Genomic DNA, 17,671 nt, shown 5'->3' with positions numbered 1-17,671 from the left:
GAAGGAACTCCTCTAATTAGCTGCGTACGAGCCTCGCAGACGAAGCGGAGTCCCCACGGAGCATATGTGAAAGCTGGAAAATCAAGAACATTCCCCAGGAAGCTGCAGAGCTGAGATGCGGAAAGCCCCGAAAGATGAGAGGGGTTCAGCACCGATGCGTCCACCCGGGGGCCCCGATTCTGCCCCAGTGTGCTCTTGCCTTTCCTGCACAGAGGGGAGCAGGGACGACCGAAGAGAAAAAGGGTCTGCGCGGCGTATGGCCAAGCCAGCTACAATGGCGCACATCATCTGGTTGGGACCGAGGTGGGAGGAAGTAAAAATAATAATCAAAATAAAATAAACGCTTTCTCTTGTGTTCGGCTCTCAGCTGAAGTTTCCTTCCTCAATGGAAGGAAGGCCAGCGTCAAAGGGATTTTCTTTTGTGGGCAATGACAGAGGTTGGATAATGTATTTTCGACGCTCCAAGTCACATCCTTTGCGGGCCACGAGTTCCATGCAGACACACCAAGATTCAGGAGTCAAACAGAGGTTACAATATTTTAATGGCTAACGTACAGCATAACCTGGGCACAGGCTGTAGAGGATAGAAAGACCTGAACAGAGACACGGGAGCGACGGCACGGGGTGGTGGGGAGAGGCCGTGCAAAGGATGCAAGGCGGCTAGGTTGCCAACTGATTTGTTCCTCTGCCTTGGTCTGCAGAGGAAGCCCCATCCAGAAGGAGCGCTAAAAAAACCTCTGAACGGCCACTTAATCCACATCTCCCCCCAATCGATGCAAAAATCCAGAAAGCAGCAGCCAATGGATCGAATTTCTGGAAGGGGCATCGGAACAATGGGGGAGAAGGTGGCTGTTTTTTGCTTTAAACGAAGCAACTCTGCAGTTTGCAGTCGGTACGAAGAGAAGGGGCTAAAAATGCAGTGAGATCTAAGAGGCAGTTTTAAACAGTGGGCATTACAGGAAGCTCTCATCCTTTATTTCACGCCTCCAGATATTGATACACGACCGTTCCCAGCAGCCCCTGCCGGCATGCCCAGCAGCTGCTGGGAGTGGAAGTTCAACCACATCTGGAAGGCCATGTGGGAAGAGGGGAGAAGAGGTAACGGAAGAGATAAAGGAATATTCCAGCTGCCATTCGAGGAGAAACTCTTAACATATCCAGCTTCCTTCCCTCTCTAAAAATGCTTCTTTGGAAGATCACGGCCACTCGGTTAGCCCCCTCTCCCAGCCTCACGGCCACCTGCCTGTCTCCACCACGGGGTGCCACGGCTCCCAGCTCCGTTCTGTTCCCTAGGCTGCAACACCATTAAAGGTACTCTAATTATAAAAAGAAAGGCCCAAGTTTTTCCCCCAAAGCCAGTGTCTTGACCACACAGTGCAAGAGAGAAAGAAAGTGACACGTCACGAGGATTAGGGACAACAGGAAGATCACAACCCTGAATAAAGAGGCTGATCCCCAAGAGATTCTGCCATACACACAAAACGGTGCCCTATAAAAACCGACACGGGATCCACTGACCGGGAAGGCTTCACTGCCACCAATGAAGATGGGGGTCGAGGGTGGGCCCCACCTCGGGAGCCGAGACATCAAGAGAACAGAACACAAAAATACAGAGAACTAACTTGGGAGCACGTGTCATGTCCCCAGCCACCTCACAAAGAAAGAAATCGGTGGCTGGAAGACCCCACTTTCTGCTGAAAAGCCCCCTTCCCCAAAGCCCTGGAGCCAAAGCTATATGAAGCAGGAGAGAGAGGGAGTATTCTTCACGAGACTGCCATTCAGGTGCGCAGACAAAATAACTTTTCTTGGCATAGCAGATTGGGATCCCGTGCTCCAACGACTGCGAGTCAGCGTTAGGATACTGTATATTCATAGCACCTTATGGCCAGAGAAAAAAGCACATGAGTTAGGAAGGGCGGCAACTGGCCGAGGAGAAAAAACTCACGCATTACAACCAGCTGACTGGCCTCTATCCATTTAAACAGAGGACCAATCTATCAAACCAGCAGTCGCATATTTTTGTGGCTTGGAGGAACATTATCACTCGCTCATTTAACTGATCAAATTACCATTAAAGGACTGGCCACGGGCTAAATTCCAAAGCTGGCCATGCTCAAATGCAGACAGACACACTAGTGTGACAGATGCACCAGGAGGAGTTGAAGAAGTCCTTGCTAGACAGACATACAGATGGATGACGGGCCATCCTCGGATGGCGGGGGTATGGAGAAGGCTGGGTGACGGGCGAGCTCGTGCATGCAGGAACGAGAGCGTCTCTGGAAATGTTCGCTTTTGATGCATGCTTCACACTGAGGATGCAGAGGGGTACGTGATCACAGGAAAATGAGCAAATGGACACACCAGCTTAAAACAGAGGAGCTTGTGGCAAGTGTGACTCACCTTTGAGTGACCGGCAGGTTAACAAAACATGGTTCATTTTAGATCATAGGTAACTGGCAGTCAGGGGCTTGCTGAAAGTTGGTGGAAAAACGAAGGAAAATCCAAACCAACTGGTCAGCAACTTCTGCAATGTTTGTTTGTGTTACTAACATAAGTGCATCTGTGGGTGACTTTATTTATGTCTACTGGGGGGCAACAGGTATAGAAATGCCGCAGCCTGCAAATGGAGCGTCTGTGCAGATAATTGTCAGTTCCTTTTTTAAAACAAAGCAAAACAAAAATCACCAAAAAATGTGGTTTTAAGGAGGAAGAAGTAGTGGCAGAATAACACCCCCACCCCCCCATGGCATCTCAACCTCTCCTGCCACAAAAGTCTAGGTGCAAAGGAAGCTCCCTGCCCTCTGAGGGAGGGAGGGAGGGAGGAAGTGGGGCTGTCATGCCCTGGCAGAGTCCTTTCTGAGCATCTTCTCCATCCATTGTGGGCGGTACAGAATGGGAAGGGGCCCCTCTGGAAGAAGACAGGTCCAGCCTTCCTTCTGTTCAGCACTGCAAGGGGGGGGAAGGAGGGAGGGAGGGAAGAAAAAAGGAAGGAAGGAAGGAAGGAAGGAAGGAAGGAAGGAAGGAAGGAAGGAAGGAAGGGAGGGAGGGAGGGAGGGAGGGAGGGAGGGAGGGAAAGGGAAGGAAGGAAGGAAGGAAGGAAGGAAGGAAGGAAGGAAGGAAGGAAGGAAGGAAGGAAGGAAGGAAGGAAGGAAGGAAGGAAGGAAGGAAGGAAGGGAGGGAGTTAATTCACACTCTACAGTCTTCCTTTGCTCTGCCCCAATCTCTTCTTTCCCTGATCCTATAAGCACACCAGATATATGGACTTCAGTTCCCAGGATTTCCCAGATAGCTTGGCCATGGTTGAGAATCCTGGGAACTAAGGCCCACACGCCTGGAGGACACAAGCATCTGGTACAAGCCACAATGATGCCATGTATGTCATGGTGTCATCCAACACAAATTATATAATTCAGCCTTGGCCCGATGATGTCCTGACGCATCACTTGCTCCGTCTCCCCCCAGTTATCTGTGCTGGAGAGCCCCTGGTTGGGAAAGGCTGGAACAATCCTTCACAGGGCTTGAAAACAGGCTGAAACTCTGAAGCTTAAGGCCAATGGGGCTATTGCCGTTCTCCCACCCAGACCCCTCCTCACCTCATTCGTCCCACCACCACCACCACCACCACCTCCAGGGCTCAGCAGCCCCGTCTGTTCGTTCCGCCTGTCAGCCTTCATCTCCACCACGGTGTCATCTTGAGTCCCTTCCTTGGGGGTCCTGAGAGCAGAAGGAAATAACCGTCTAATTCAACGTTTGTTCTTAAAACTAGAAAAAAACACCCAGGGACAAGCAAGCCAGGATCGCAACAGGACACAGCAGCTTTCTCCCTCCCAGAGTCGGCTTGACTGGGCTAATCTAAAAATGCTGTAAAATAAAGAAGAAAAACCTGGAGCCCTCCAGATGTCTTGAACTACGTGTCCTGCAACCCCCAAGCCTGGGGAGGCCTGCGATACAGTGAGTTGCCAGATGGTCTTTCAGCCTTTTCTATGCTCCCCACCAGCTTGTTATCTGAACCACAGCAACCATTCGGGAAGAAGCCACATCTTAACCAAGCTACCATATATGAACAGCCAGCAAACTTCATCCCCCCCTGCACTGATGATATTGTAATAGGCTGGTAATGAAATGTCTGCCCAAAGAAAAACAAGCTCAGAGAACATCAAAAAAACAACATAAAATATTTTATCTACTGGAACCAGACAGATAAAAGTGATTAAAGTCCCCAAGCCTCGCCTCGCCTCGCCTCGCCTCGCTTCGCTTCCCTTCCCTTCTTTTCCTTCCCCTATCCATCCTTCCCCTATCCATCCTTCCCCTATCCATCCTTCCCTTCCCTCCCCTTCCCTTCCTCCCCTCCCCTTCCTTTCCTCCCCTTCCCTCCCCTTTCTCCTTCCCTTCCCTCCCCTCCCTTCCTTTTTTTCCTTCTCCTTCTCCTTCTCCTTCTCCTTCTCCCTCTCCCCATCCCTAGAGGAAATTTCTGGGAAACTGCTGCAGGAAGGCACAACGCATTGGAACACCGTGCAGAGCGCCAAGATCAAACTCACAGGGATCTTTTCTCTCCCCTGCTGCAGGGCAGCTGGCCTCGCCGTTGCATGAAGTAGAAGAAGCCCACGATCAGGAGCAGGATGAGGACGCACACACACACCGCAATAACTGCAACCGTACTTCCTCCTTGACTTTCTTCCTCATCCGCTGTTGGGGAGAAAAAGGTCACCTGGGAAACCGGGGAAGGCGTGGACACCATCGAGTCCTCTCTGGAGATGCCAGGAAGCGAAAGGGGCTATGGATGGGCCAAGCGGGGAACGCTAGAAGCACAGTCAAGGTGGGGGACTTCCTGCCATGGCTGTCCAGAACTGCCTTCCCTAACTTGGTGTTTTCCAGATGCGTTAGACTACAACTCCCATCATCCCTTGGTGGAACCATCCATCTGTCCATCTGGCAAAGGGGACCTCTCTGCTGTCCTATCTTTCTCACTCCCAAACACCCACCTGTCTGGAGTTCAGGGTTCCCTAGATAGCATGCAAGAGTGGGAAAGAGTGATTAGTGACCCAAATCCTGGGGTAACTGTTAGAGCCCTCACATTTGCCCGTATCGCCCTTCCTGCTCACCCAACCTGATCAGCAGTGACAGAATTGGAGAAGGGGAAAGGAGAGACTTACCAGCTGGCCTTGGAGAGGCAGATGCTGTTGGGGAAACTACAAGGAGAAAGAGATTAGTTAGCAAAGGTCACCACAAAATCTAAACTTAACTGCCTAACTTTTGAGATCCAGAGCCAGAATGCTTGCGCTGGAGGAACTGCGATACACTGCTCGAAGCAGGCAACTGCAATGGCAATTTTAATAAAAATAACAACTAAATAAGGATCAGGGCCGGATTCCCTTCCAACAATAAATTATAATTAATCCCAGACCCCAATAGTAGAGAGTGTCTGTAGCTCAGGGCTGAGCTGCTGGGTTCTTGGCGTTCTCTGAGCTTGGTGGTTTCCTTGCAAATGTTTCATGACCAGGTTGGTGTGTGTGGGTATGCACGGCCGTGGGCATGCGCGTTGGGGCATGGGCACGCACTGAGGATGTTACTTAGCCTGGTAATGGAACATCTTCAAGGAAACAGCCAAGCTCAGAGAACAGCAAGAACCCAGCAATCTCATATACACACACACACACTTTTCTGAATGATCCAAAGTTTCTACTGACCAGAAGAGGAAGTTTTCCACTGAAGCCAGCGATTGTGACAAATACTCCCTCCCCTCACCCCGGGGCCAACAGCATTTTCAAAAAAGTGGGGATTCTTACGGGGATCATGAAGAATGGCGGAATTTACATTTCCAAACAAGAAGCGTTAAAGGGCAGCCATGAAATGACTCATGCCGATGGACTGATCCTTGATCTATATGGAATTTCATTCTAAGCCCTGCTGCACATTAACTGTATCTGAAAAATCTGCCCTAGAGCACACGCGTGCGCCCCACACCCACATGCCCACAGGACAGAAAAACGATCCTCTCACCAATTTTCAACTGGAAGTTCTGTTTGGTCGAGCCGTACTTGTTCTCTGCTGTGCATTGAACCCCGCTTTGGACTAGCTTGGGGGTGATTTCCACTAACAATTCAGAAACAAATTTATTTGCTGAATGTTTCACAGGAGCCTGGAGGGAGAGTCGAAAAAGAACTTGCACATTTCCTTTCATTTCCACTAGCTTGCCTGGGTGGTAAGCAGACAGGACTATTTCTGGCATTAATAGTATCCTATGCATGCAAACTTTTAATGGCTGCTGCTATGTGGGGGGGAAAAACTGCCATCACCCTCAATCGAGACCTTTTGTTTCTTTCTCTGTCATAAATATGGTGACCCTATTTTCTTGGAAAAAAATAAAGGACAAACCTGAAAAAGGGGCAAATCTGAAAGAGGTTCATAAGGAGAAAAAAACATAATTGTTTATGTCGGTAACTTTGATTTAAGATTTAAAATTCAAGAGCAAAACCAAGAAAAACTTTACCAAAATGCATACTCGAATAAAAAGATCTAAAATCAAAGAAAGTATGTGAATTTATTTTAAAAAGACGTTCAGTGTCCATGTTCTTCACATGAATGTGAAAGACTGCGTGTGAAGTGGTACCGTTTGTCTGGTGAAAGTTAAACGACCAAAAAAAAGGACGAAAGTGAGTTTTTGAAAAATAAATAAAGCTAAAGGACAGCTTTCTGAAATAAAGGACTGTTCTTTATAATAAAGGAGGGATGGTCGCTGTAGCCATAAAACCATCTTCTCATTTAAGGAAGTCTCAAAGAAAGGGAATGGTGTCCCTGAATATACAGGTAGTCCTCGCTTAACGACCACAATAGGGAACAGAAAATTTGTTAATAAGCAGGGTGGTTGTTCAGCGAGTCACACCCGATTTTACAACTTTTTTTGCAGCGGTCATTAAGTGAATCACCATGGATGTTAAGTGAATCACACAGTTCCCCATTGATTTTGCTTGCCGGAAGCCAGCTGGGAAGGTTGCAAATGGCGATCACGTGACCCTGGGACGCTGCAACCACCCTAAGTGCAAGCTGGTTGCCAAGCACCCAGATTGCGATCACATGACCGCGGGAGGGGCTGTGACGGTTGTAAGTGCAAAGACTGGTTATAAGTCCCTTTGTTCAGCATTGTTGTTAACGGTCACTAAACGAATGGTTATTAAGTGAAGACTGCCTGTTTTTTGAAAACCTTGCACCCTAGAGAACATTGAGGGATATGCAGAGAATGTTGCTGTTGCTGTTTGCCAAATCTTGGACTCACCTTCCCACCAGGTATGCTCCATCTAATCTCCGGCTGAGGATGGCCTAAGACAGAGCAGGTGAGCTTCACGGTCTGGTCCTGATGGATCATGGATTGGTGCATCTCTATCTCCGGCTTTCCTGTTTGAGAGAGGGAGAGCGGGCATCCCAAAGCCCGTGGATTTAATGCTGCGCTCCAGAAAAAGACGAATAGTGCATTAAGTAAGCTAACTGGAATGCTTGTGTGTATGTGAGTCACGGGGAGGGGAAAAGATCTCTTTTCCAGCCCCATCTGCCCCACCTAAGCTGTGTTGCCCGTACTGATCTGACTAATCTTCACAGCTTTGCGAGTCCGGTATCACCTGATCTTTCTAGGAAAAGCTGTGCAAAGAGCAACCTCTGAATGAAGAGCGTCATATCCTGACAAGCACGTGGGCCAAATTATTACGATAGAGCACCGGATTCTGTGCCAAAATGTGTCTTTAAGCTTATCTCAAAGCCCAATCCTCTGCAATAGCCATAGAGCAGTGATTCTCAACCTCAGCCACTTTAAGATGGGTGGACTTCAACTCCCAGAATTCCCCAGCCAGCTGGGGAATTCTGGGAGTTGAAGTCCACCCATCTTAAAGTGGCTGAGGTTGAGAATCACTGCCATAGAGGAAAGAATGAGGAAAAATGCAAAGATGGTCATCTATAACATACACATTGGCAAAACCTTTTCCCCTCTAAGTTTCTTTTTTTGGGGGGGAGGGTATGAAGAGAAAGTTTGGAGGTTTTCTTTTTTTATGGCCAATTTACAGCTTTCACTAAAGCATTTGCTTCCTACCTCAAATCATCAGGCATTGGTGCTTGTGATTTCCAGAAGTCAGACTCATGGGGGCTCTGTGGGCTGCAAGGCACCCACTGTCCTGAGAGAGCCTAGCAATTGTTTCTCCTTCAGGTGTGGGGCTAGGATGTTAGGTGGGTTCATTTTATGGGCATTTTAGTTGTGGTGGCTGGAGATGGAGATTTGTTTTAAGGTTATACTGTAATGGTGTGCAGGAATGACCTTGGGAGACAGGAGGAAGAGCCGCAGACTGGACAACAGTCAGATAAGAGGCAGCCAGCCTGCAGAAGGAATGGGGGCCTGGCAAACGTCTCTGAAGAGACCCTCCCTAGTTTCTTGGATTGTAAAGGTGAGGAGGGAGAGATGTACTTTCAGACTTGCAAGATTCGGTTAACGTAACCATACAATAAAGTTAGAGTTAGTGCTTCTTGGCTGGGCTACCTTGAAGGGTTGACATATATACCTCCCAGAGTTGCCTTTTTGTGAATGGGGTGCCCATAGAAATCTTTTAAGCAAGCTAGTTCCAGGGTGAGAAAGAAAGGCATTGGCATTCGGCCATGCCAGGCTGCCAACTCCCTGAATGGATCTGTCCTGCTCCAGTTACTGATTCCAGCATCTGCCTTTGCTGCCCCCTCCCTCCGGCCCCATTTCACCTCCTTTCCTCTAGCTGGGGCTGAACATGGCACGCCCACACCCCTACCTTCTACAATGACTTGGACTGACTCGTTCCGCTTCAGTCCAGGGATGCTGGGCACGGCAGCTTCACATATGTACGTGCCAGCCATGAGGTAAGTCAGCGCATTCAGGGACAGCGTCGCGCCGTTCCCCATCTGCTCCTTTCCCTGCAGGAGAAAGGAAGGAGGGGAAAAATGGCTGCTGTTACTCCAGATGTGTTTCCCTGCCTTGGGTCTTCAAGAAGTAGTAAAGACCTCAATTCAGTCAAACCCAAACTGCAGAATGGGTTGCTCTTTGCTCTGCGGTCCATATCTTGAAACAATGGCACGAAAACTGAATCTGATAGTTCCTTTTCCAGCTAACCAGTTTCATGGAAAGGCATCAGCTTCCATGAGCTTCTGCCTTTCCATAAAATTGGTTAGTGGGAAAAGGTGCTACCAATTCCTTCGGACTCCTTGCTACTCTAATTAATGTGGCACTTCCACGAGGTCAGCCCTAAAACTGGTATCCGAAGCAGTGTGTCCTATGAATGTCCGTTCTCCCTCTGCTCTGGATCCCAGTGAGTGTCTGAAACTCTACGGATTGTGCATCTTTAAAAGGCTTTGGGATTTGGAGTTCGCTCGGCTCGTCGTGGCTACCGACACCACGTTTATGGCTCATCGACAAGGGAATCCCATGCGTTGTAACCACCACCACCACCATTGTCTTAATAAGCCCCTGTGAATATGAAACGGAATTATGCAAGGTGCAGGACGCGCAGCTCCTAAAGACGTCCATTGCTCGCTTTCATTGGGAAGCTGTGGGTCAGAAGTGTGCGTCTGCTGTGATCTGGAGGGCTGCAAGAGACTTTGCGATGTGGGTCAAGGGCTGTACTCCAACAGTGGGTGAGGTTACGACTCTTGGGGGCAGGAATCAAGAGTTTTAAGGCACCTGTTTTGACCTCAACACTCCCAAAATGCAAAAAGGTGTGTCGGGGGGTGGGGTTGAGATTTTTGGCCTCACCCACTTCGGAGGCCATCAAGGGGATGCCGGCGATTGACTCGAAGTCTCCATACTGTGTGCATGCATGCATGCACGCACGCGCGCGCACACACACACACACACAGGTTAGGATCCTTTGCTGTCCGTGCTAAGTTGCAAGCCATTTCAGGGACTGCAAACTACAAATGGGGGAAAGATACAAGAACGTGGATCCGGTAAGGTCAGGAACCTGAGTGGCATCACAGTGCGATAAACTGACACAGAGAGCGACAAAAATATCAACGGCTTAGCCTGCCAAGGACATTTGCGGCATTTTTTGCTTTGCGACAGAGCAAGGACTTGCTTTGCGACAGAGCAAAGACACCCAACATCTCACACAGATTCCTAGCAGAGGGAGGGTGCAGAAGAATGATTCTGCTTCACACTTTCGCCCACATTTATTACCCAGGCAAAGTTTCCCACTTCTGGCATCTCTGTATGAGCCTCTCATACAGTGCAAACTACAGAGTTACACAGATCTGCTGTGGCCAATTTCCTTCCAGGGTAGGGAGAAGCTATTCATTGTCTTAAGAGCAAAGGCTTACCTAGACAACACAATGGGGGATACACAGTTGGACCCACAAGTGCAGTTATGTCTTTACAGCCCACCAATGTCCCACCAGTAGGCTAGTTCTTGTGGTCGAGTGGTGCTTGGTGAATGACCACCCTGACTGTTGTGCATACAGGTAGGCCTCACTTACCGACTGCCTCGTGCAGTGACAGCTCGAAGTTACGACGGTGCTGAAAAAATAACTTTGCGACCAAGGTGCGCGTTTACAACCTTTGCAGCACCTCCCTCTTAGTCATTTGTTCACCATTACAGTCAGTCAGTACACATTGTCCTATGCCTGACCACATTGTCCTATGCCTCCCCAGAGTGGAGAGACTGGAGAGGAAGGGATTACAAGAGAATAAACAGGCACACCATGGGGAATATACATCAAAAGGAATGTGCTAGTCCTCAACCCAAAAAACTGTAGCTCTGTGCTATTCTCTCTGGATGCCATCTTTGATCTATGCAGTGTTCTGGCAGATGTGTTACTTATGAAGGAGGCACCTGTAGATTTGACCCACCTTCTTCCATGACAATGTGGGTGTCTTGGAGCCACTGCCAGAACAAGTCAGTTGAAGGTTTTCGCTTCGGTTTACTTTCACTATCTTGCTTGGATTTAGGACCAGGGGGTCCAGATCTGAAACAGAGTAGACAAGGGGTGCAGGGAAGGGTGTAGCCTTAATTTTAATGAGCAACTGGCTGATGAAAATGAAGGCTTGGCATGGGCCTCCCTCCCAGCTTTCCATGGGGCACTCACAGTTGATGAAGATGCTCACATCCTTCTCCAGTTCCACCTCTGGGGGACTATAGAAGTCCAGCACCTGACAGCGGTATGTCCCACTATCAGCCTTGGTCACTCGTGGAAGAATCAGGATACCATCAGTGTTGGTGGGCAAGTCGGACAGGTTATTAGGACTCTGGGGAGGAGGAGGAAGGAAAGTCAGGTAAGGCTGGAGGGATGACATCAAAGGACAGGTATCGGGAAGTTCCTGCTGAATCTGAGCCATCAGCAGCTTGTTCCAAGGACCGACCCCAACATATGGTCCAAAGACCAAGATGGCTTTACCAGTGGGACAGGTGATGTACATGACTTAACTCAGCATTAGGCCACAGAAGTGCCTGAGGACATGCAACCCACACAGAAAACAAGGTTCTTAATGAACCATGTTCCTTCCTTTTGTCTCAGCCTTTTTGGACAGATCATGCCAAAATAGATTACCCAGCCCAATTCTCCTTCCCTAGGGGAAGGAACTAGGACTGGGCCAAGCAGTACCTGCACTTTGAAAAATGAATATTCAGGTTGGGGGGACCCATCGCCCTGGCATCGTAGTTGCACATCATCCCCTTCTTTGATGACCTTTGGAGAATCCAAAACAAACTCCACGTTCTCCGTATAATCTAGGATGGGTGAAGGAAGGAAACAGGATTACTCAGGAGTAGCAATTAAAATGGGCTGTCCTAGGAATTATAACCCAAAAGGTTATTATTTGTGGGTGTGTTTACACAAGTAGTCCTCATTTAGCAACTGACCCATTTAGCGACCATTCACCATTGCAACGGTGATGAAAAAGTAACTTTGTGACCAGTCCTTGCATTCACAATCTTTGCAGGTCTATAAAGCAGTGTTTCTCAATCTCAGCAACGTTAAGATGTGTGGACTTCAGCTCCCAGAATTCCCCAGCCAGCATGCAAAGGAAAGCTGAAGGAAGATCATAAGCACAGTCATGGTTTCACTTAGTGACCGCTTCACTTAATGATTGAGTTGCCAGTCCCAATTGTGGTCACTAAATGAGGACTCTGTGTGTGTGTGTGTGTGTGTGTGTGTGTGTATCAGATATATACATATTGACACCCACATTCCCCATGCATAATCTATGTATTGTATTGGACCAAAAAACAACTACAATGCTTTAAAAAAATCCTTCACAATGAGTTAACAGCCAGCTGAAATAAAAACAACAGCTTGCAAGACAGCTGAAACAACGGCAGCAGAATAACACATCAAACTCATCAACGGGACCTCAGGAAATCGAAAGCTTTCTGACACGTATAGATTTGTAAAACATCTTTACACATTTGTACTTTCATCCCCATGAAAACAAACATAAAAACCCCACAAAGAACTCAGAGTCACCGGTCACAGATATCCTTTCCTTAAAAAAAAAAAAAGCATAATAAAAATAATAAGATAGTAACAGCAAAATCAAAACACAGGCATGTTGTGATCCAGCCTTTCCCAACCTGGGCATTCTCCACACGGGTGATTTCAACTCCCAGAATTCCTAGGAGCACAGCTTTGGCTAAGAATTCCGGGTGTTGAGGTCCACACCTCTGGAGGGCTTTCCCAGGCTGGGCACGCCTACTGCAAAAGATAATCAGGAAATTGCTAGACAAAATGACCTGGGAAGGGCATTTCATAGTCTAGAACCCACCATCGCTAAAAAGACTGTTCATCCTTTATGCCCTCCTGATGAATCTCTAACAAAACCATCTCAGAAGATCTAAACCTTGGGTAGATAATACCCAAAGTCACATCCCATGTGGAAGGAGGCATAGCAAATACTTAGTAGACCAAGCTGACAGAGCAAATACAAGGAGCCGCTGCAGCTGATGTTCAACCAGCTTTGTCAAGAGACAGCGAGGACAGGGTAGCAGCAAACGCGTTTTTCTCGGTATCTTTTTACATCCCTCAGCTCTGCCCCTGACACCATATGAGTGGTGATTCTCCCAAGGCTTGGAACTGCCTCCCCTGTCACTTCTCTTCACTGCACTAGGCTGAGTAAGTGCTCTGTCAAGTCCTTAGCAGGCACTGAAAATCAAAAGTAAGATTCTTACAGAGTCTTCTTTAACCAGATTTATTGAAAGCGGGGGGGAACCACGAGGATGTAGAAATCTTAGCAACAGCTCTCTAAGTTTGTTACAGTAGTTTTCTTGATCCTTTTGCTAACTAGCCATGGATGTCCTGGGAAGTGGCCCACCCATTTTCTTGATAAAAGAAAAATGGGCAGATGTTCCGCACTTGCAACATTTTGCAAAGCCCCATCCAATTCCCCATACTCTGAGAAGCCCACGGTAGGTTAGGTAGCTGAAGCAGTGCTATTTTAAATCCTGTGATTCATCAGCACAGCCTCCCTCCTGGAGAGCTTGGGGGACTCCTGGAGAACAAAACCGAGATCCCCCCACCCCCCGCCCCCCACTTACAGTGCAAGGTGAGATTGAAAGGTTCTGATTCGGCAGTGCCAAGTTTCCCATAAGGCATCTTGTAGCTGACTCTGCACTGGAACATGGAGTTTTTATCTGACTTCTTTGGGCGCATGTAGAGCGTGCTGGATCTGGAATAGAGTCCTGATGCTTCTCTCACTGTCCGCACCACCTCGTAGAGTTCTGGGCAGGAAAGATAACAGAACGAAGATGAGCTTCACAACAGAGATCTCTCAAATTACCCATGGCTACAAATGCGCAGACAGAAGGTTTTTTCCCCTCTGTGGGGTCCATGGGCGTGTATGTCAAAAAGAGTCAAGATACTGTGTATTCAAAGCTCACCCCTTTTATACAAGTGTTGGGGCTCCCTTCCTCATCACATGAGAGCAGTGTTTCTCAACCTGGGGAAATCTGGGAGTGGAAGTCCACCCAACTTAAAGTCGCTGAGGTTGAGAAATACTGCATTAGAGCATGGGGCAATTTCTTTAGAAGCACAGAAGTCCTTTTTTAAAATAGTTTCTTGCAATTATTTTCTCCACAGCCCCAGTCTGATCTGGCTATTCTTCAAAATCAGTATATACGCCAGCTTTTCTGGTTGCACAACATTTGAACAACCCTGTCTGCAAGTGCAAGGGAAGAGGGTCTGTTTATGGATCTGTTGATCTGAGACCCCTCTGGGAGAACATGCGGGTGCCCATCCTTGAATTGAATGACTAAAGAAGGAAACTGCTTCCTTACCTTTACTGTGTCCAGTAGTAATATTCAGAAGCTGCCCATCTTTGTACCAGCTGATGGTTGGCGCCGGGTGGCCATTTTTGCCTGTACACATTGCAATCTGGGGAAGGACAAGCAACAGCTGCTAGAAAGGCCTTAACAACTCCCAGGATTTCCATGGCGAGGGGATCAAAACATTCAAGATGGCAGCCGCAACTGCATGATCAAAGCCTTTTCCTTTTATAATGTATCATGCATGTCACACCTATAAAAATGGTCAGGGCATTGATCACACGGTCCTGCTGCCATCTTCACTTTTTTGACCCCTCCACCCCAAAGACACCCCTGGGGAAAGTGCTCATTCTGTATTTATTTATTCCATAGAGTATTTGTAAACCATGGGCTACTACGATAGGCCACTTATAGCCCCTGTCTCGTTGAAGCTCAAAACTGTTCAAAATGGGCCATAGTTAGAAACCAAGAATCCTTGAAATTCCCCCCAAAACCAGCTGAAATTCACCTGTACAACATGTTCCCCCTTACTTTATAGCCCTCAACCCTCTGGATCTTAAGGATAGGCATGCCCGCTGAACACTGGCCCATCCCTGCCCTAAAGGACAGTTCTTTTACTTTCAAAAACTAAAAAAAAAAACCCTAACTTCAATGCTCCCCCCTACCAAAATAAAAAGGGGGGAGGCAGAAGCAAGTGAACAGCCTCCCTGCATTTAGAGAGACACCACCTCACCTCTAAAGCAAGATCCGCGGTCACAGAGAGGGTCCCTGAGTTTTGCGTAAGCTCAGGGGGTTCAGGAGGGTCTGCAAAGAGAGAGGGCTGGTTAGAGAGATCAGAGACAGGGCCAAAAAGGCGACAGACCTGCTAATTAAGCCTTAGCACCCTGGGGTGGCCGTTGCTGCCTCCATTAAAATACAGAGCTGGTTAACTTGTGATAAGACAAGGAAATCATAGTTGGAGACAAGCATTCATCTTTCCAAGAGTTCTCAGTACAATATTAGTCTCATTTGACAAAGGGCATTCAGTCTATATCAGTGTTTTCCAACCTTGGTGATTTGAAGATGTGTGGACTTCAACTCCCAGAATTCCCCAGCCAGCATGGGGAACCCCAGCCACCACTATAGTTTCAAATGGTCCCAGGGTACTCTGGAAAACAAAGACTTCTCCATGGCAGACAGCTGACAATTCTTTAAAAAAAAAAAACTCCCCAAAAATGAAAAATGAGCAGCCAAGTGATAAACCTGAGCAGGATTCCAGGAACCTCAGTTCCGCCGTTCCTGTTTTATCAGAGAAGGGAAATGATTGAGCGCTTTCCGTTTGTCAGCAATGGAGCTACCGAGACAAACACAGCTGCTTCTGTTTGCACCGGCTGTTTTCAAGCAGCCCTGGGTTGCTCTGAATCCAATCTGGAGCAAAGCAAATCAGGGAAGGCAAGGGAGGAGAGGCGGTGTTTGCCGCAGACAGGGCACCTTTTGGCAAGCAAGATGCACTTGATTGCTACAGAAAAGAAACTGGGGATTGTAGGAAGAGCGTGAAAGATAGGAGGGAGGAGGGAAGTCCACCAAAGGTATTCACCAGGTTGACACGAGGTCCCTGGCTGGAGAAGCAACTCTCCTTTCTCAATGGCTCTTCTCAGTAGAGAATATTTATTTGTTAGATTTACAGCCTGCCTTTTGTTCAAGAACTCAACATACAGTAGCACTTCTTCCTCCCATTTTTCCCCATAACAACCACCCTGGGAGCTATGGCGGGCTGAGAAAGGGACTGGCCCCAAGTCACCCAATGGGATTCTGTGGCTGAGGGGGGACTAAAACCTGGGTCTCCCCAGGGCCAGCCCAACACCTTTGCCCTTATGCTATCACAGGTTCTCTCCAGTTATTCTACAAGCAGCAAACTGTGATAACATGGTAGCCCCCTTTTAATTTCCCACAACGCCCTGCCAAAATGCTGGCAGGGGGATTATGGGAAGTAAATTTAGCATCTAGACTGGGTCACCCATATTTATCAATGGCGGGACCTTTGAAAACCCAGGCGCTGTCCAGCAACACCAAAAGCCCAGTTCTCCTCCATGCACCCAGCTTGGTGTTGTCGGTGTTGTGATCTGTTCCATGCCCCACTTGAGTCAACTGTAAGCATGAGAAGGGCAAGCAAGGGGGTTGTGTCCGATGGGAAACAAGATAAGGCAGCCCCCATAGGAGTTGGAAAATGTGGTTTTGGTGGTCATAATTCTAAGAGCACCAAGGCCAAATGCTTACCAAAGACCTTAAGTTGGGTCACTCCATTCCCACTTCCAGAAGCGCTGGTCACTTGACAAAAGAAGGGCTTTTCGTCATTCACGTCGATGGCAGTAATGACCAGGCTATAGTTGGCATCCATAAAGACACGGTCTGTATACTCAGTTCCTCTGTCCACGCCCACCTGACCCTTATCACTGTAGGCCACACGCCGCTGCTCCCCGTTCTTGTCCGTCTGGAAGTTTTACATATTTATATATTTCTCAGACCCAGAAAGAAAGCCTCAGCTATAACAGAGGGTTGATTTCATCCATTACCCCATGAGTCCCATGCCCTGCTCTCCTTTGCAAACCCATAATACTCACAATGAACCATTCCACTAGGAGGTAATCCTTCTTTCCCGTCACTGTGTGTGGGCACAAAATGGTCACCTGCTGGCCCATAACCACCTCCATCTCAGGTGGCAAAGTCATCCGGACCTCCGCCTGGCATTCTGCATGGGAGAAGAGAGAGAGGACAATCAGAAGGATGCAGGAAACGCCAGAGGGCCTCAGAAGAACCTTGTTTATTAAGGAACTACTCTGGAAGTTTTGTTCAAAGTCTAGCTCTCGTTGGCATGAAGCCCTTCCAGAAATCTTGTGACAGCATCTACAACGACTTCTTTGGTCCCTGCTTCCTCACTCCGTTGACTGTTTTGGGGCATCCTTCAGAAGCCCAGGTTAGGTTCAGAGGCAGTCTGTAGCCAGCCTGTCCTTTCAAGGCCATGAATGACCTAAACTGGTCCTTTCATCTAATTTGGAGCAAGTCTTCAATGCTGTTTGCCTTGTGATTTTTCAGACAATTACAGCCTCAGGAAGCCATCCCATTCCTGCAGTGACTAGACAGTCCAAGGGAAGACAGAGCAGGAGAAACAAGGCCAGAGGATCTGGAGAGTCCGCCAATGCCCCACAGTGGACCACTGACATTGACCCTATAGATTCTCTACATACCAAAAGAAGGTGGTGGAGAAGTCAGTAATTCCTCACAGAGACAGCAGGGCTGCTCATTTTTCAAGATTCCCACATTAAAAAAAAACAAAACTTTCCTCTTTGCTCTGCTAAGTTTTGTACTTGCAGCAAATTCACATGCAAACATGCAAACTTATGCAAACCAGAGAAGTATTTTAACACCAGTGTCCTCGGCTG

General features: G+C 48.0%; 1 protein-coding gene across 1 annotated transcript in view; it reads right to left on the bottom strand.

Moving 5' to 3' along the window:
• Positions 1-525: 525 nt before the first annotated feature.
• The window catches only part of BCAM (basal cell adhesion molecule (Lutheran blood group)), a 44,079-nt gene continuing 26,933 nt past the window's right edge, over positions 526-17,671 (bottom strand). Inside the window, exons 2-16 of the mRNA XM_088139877.1 lie at positions 16,853-16,980; positions 16,509-16,722; positions 14,986-15,056; positions 14,265-14,361; positions 13,527-13,709; positions 11,599-11,723; positions 11,083-11,242; positions 10,847-10,962; positions 8,778-8,919; positions 7,274-7,392; positions 6,001-6,139; positions 5,154-5,189; positions 4,539-4,686; positions 3,594-3,714; positions 526-2,946 (exon numbers count right to left, since the gene is read on the bottom strand). Coding sequence (XP_087996003.1) covers positions 2,941-2,946; positions 3,594-3,714; positions 4,539-4,686; positions 5,154-5,189; positions 6,001-6,139; positions 7,274-7,392; positions 8,778-8,919; positions 10,847-10,962; positions 11,083-11,242; positions 11,599-11,723; positions 13,527-13,709; positions 14,265-14,361; positions 14,986-15,056; positions 16,509-16,722; positions 16,853-16,980 — 1,805 coding nt within the window. The 3' untranslated portion in view covers positions 526-2,940. The remainder of the gene's footprint in view (positions 2,947-3,593; positions 3,715-4,538; positions 4,687-5,153; positions 5,190-6,000; positions 6,140-7,273; positions 7,393-8,777; positions 8,920-10,846; positions 10,963-11,082; positions 11,243-11,598; positions 11,724-13,526; positions 13,710-14,264; positions 14,362-14,985; positions 15,057-16,508; positions 16,723-16,852; positions 16,981-17,671) is intronic.

The sequence above is a fragment of the Python bivittatus genome, unplaced genomic scaffold, assembly GCF_059951505.1.
Source record: "Python bivittatus isolate LINGU-HERP-01145 unplaced genomic scaffold, Pbiv_v1 ctg000310_np1212, whole genome shotgun sequence".
NCBI classification, from domain to species: Eukaryota; Metazoa; Chordata; class Lepidosauria; order Squamata; family Pythonidae; genus Python; species Python bivittatus.
This window is presented reverse-complemented; position numbering and strand designations above follow the sequence as displayed.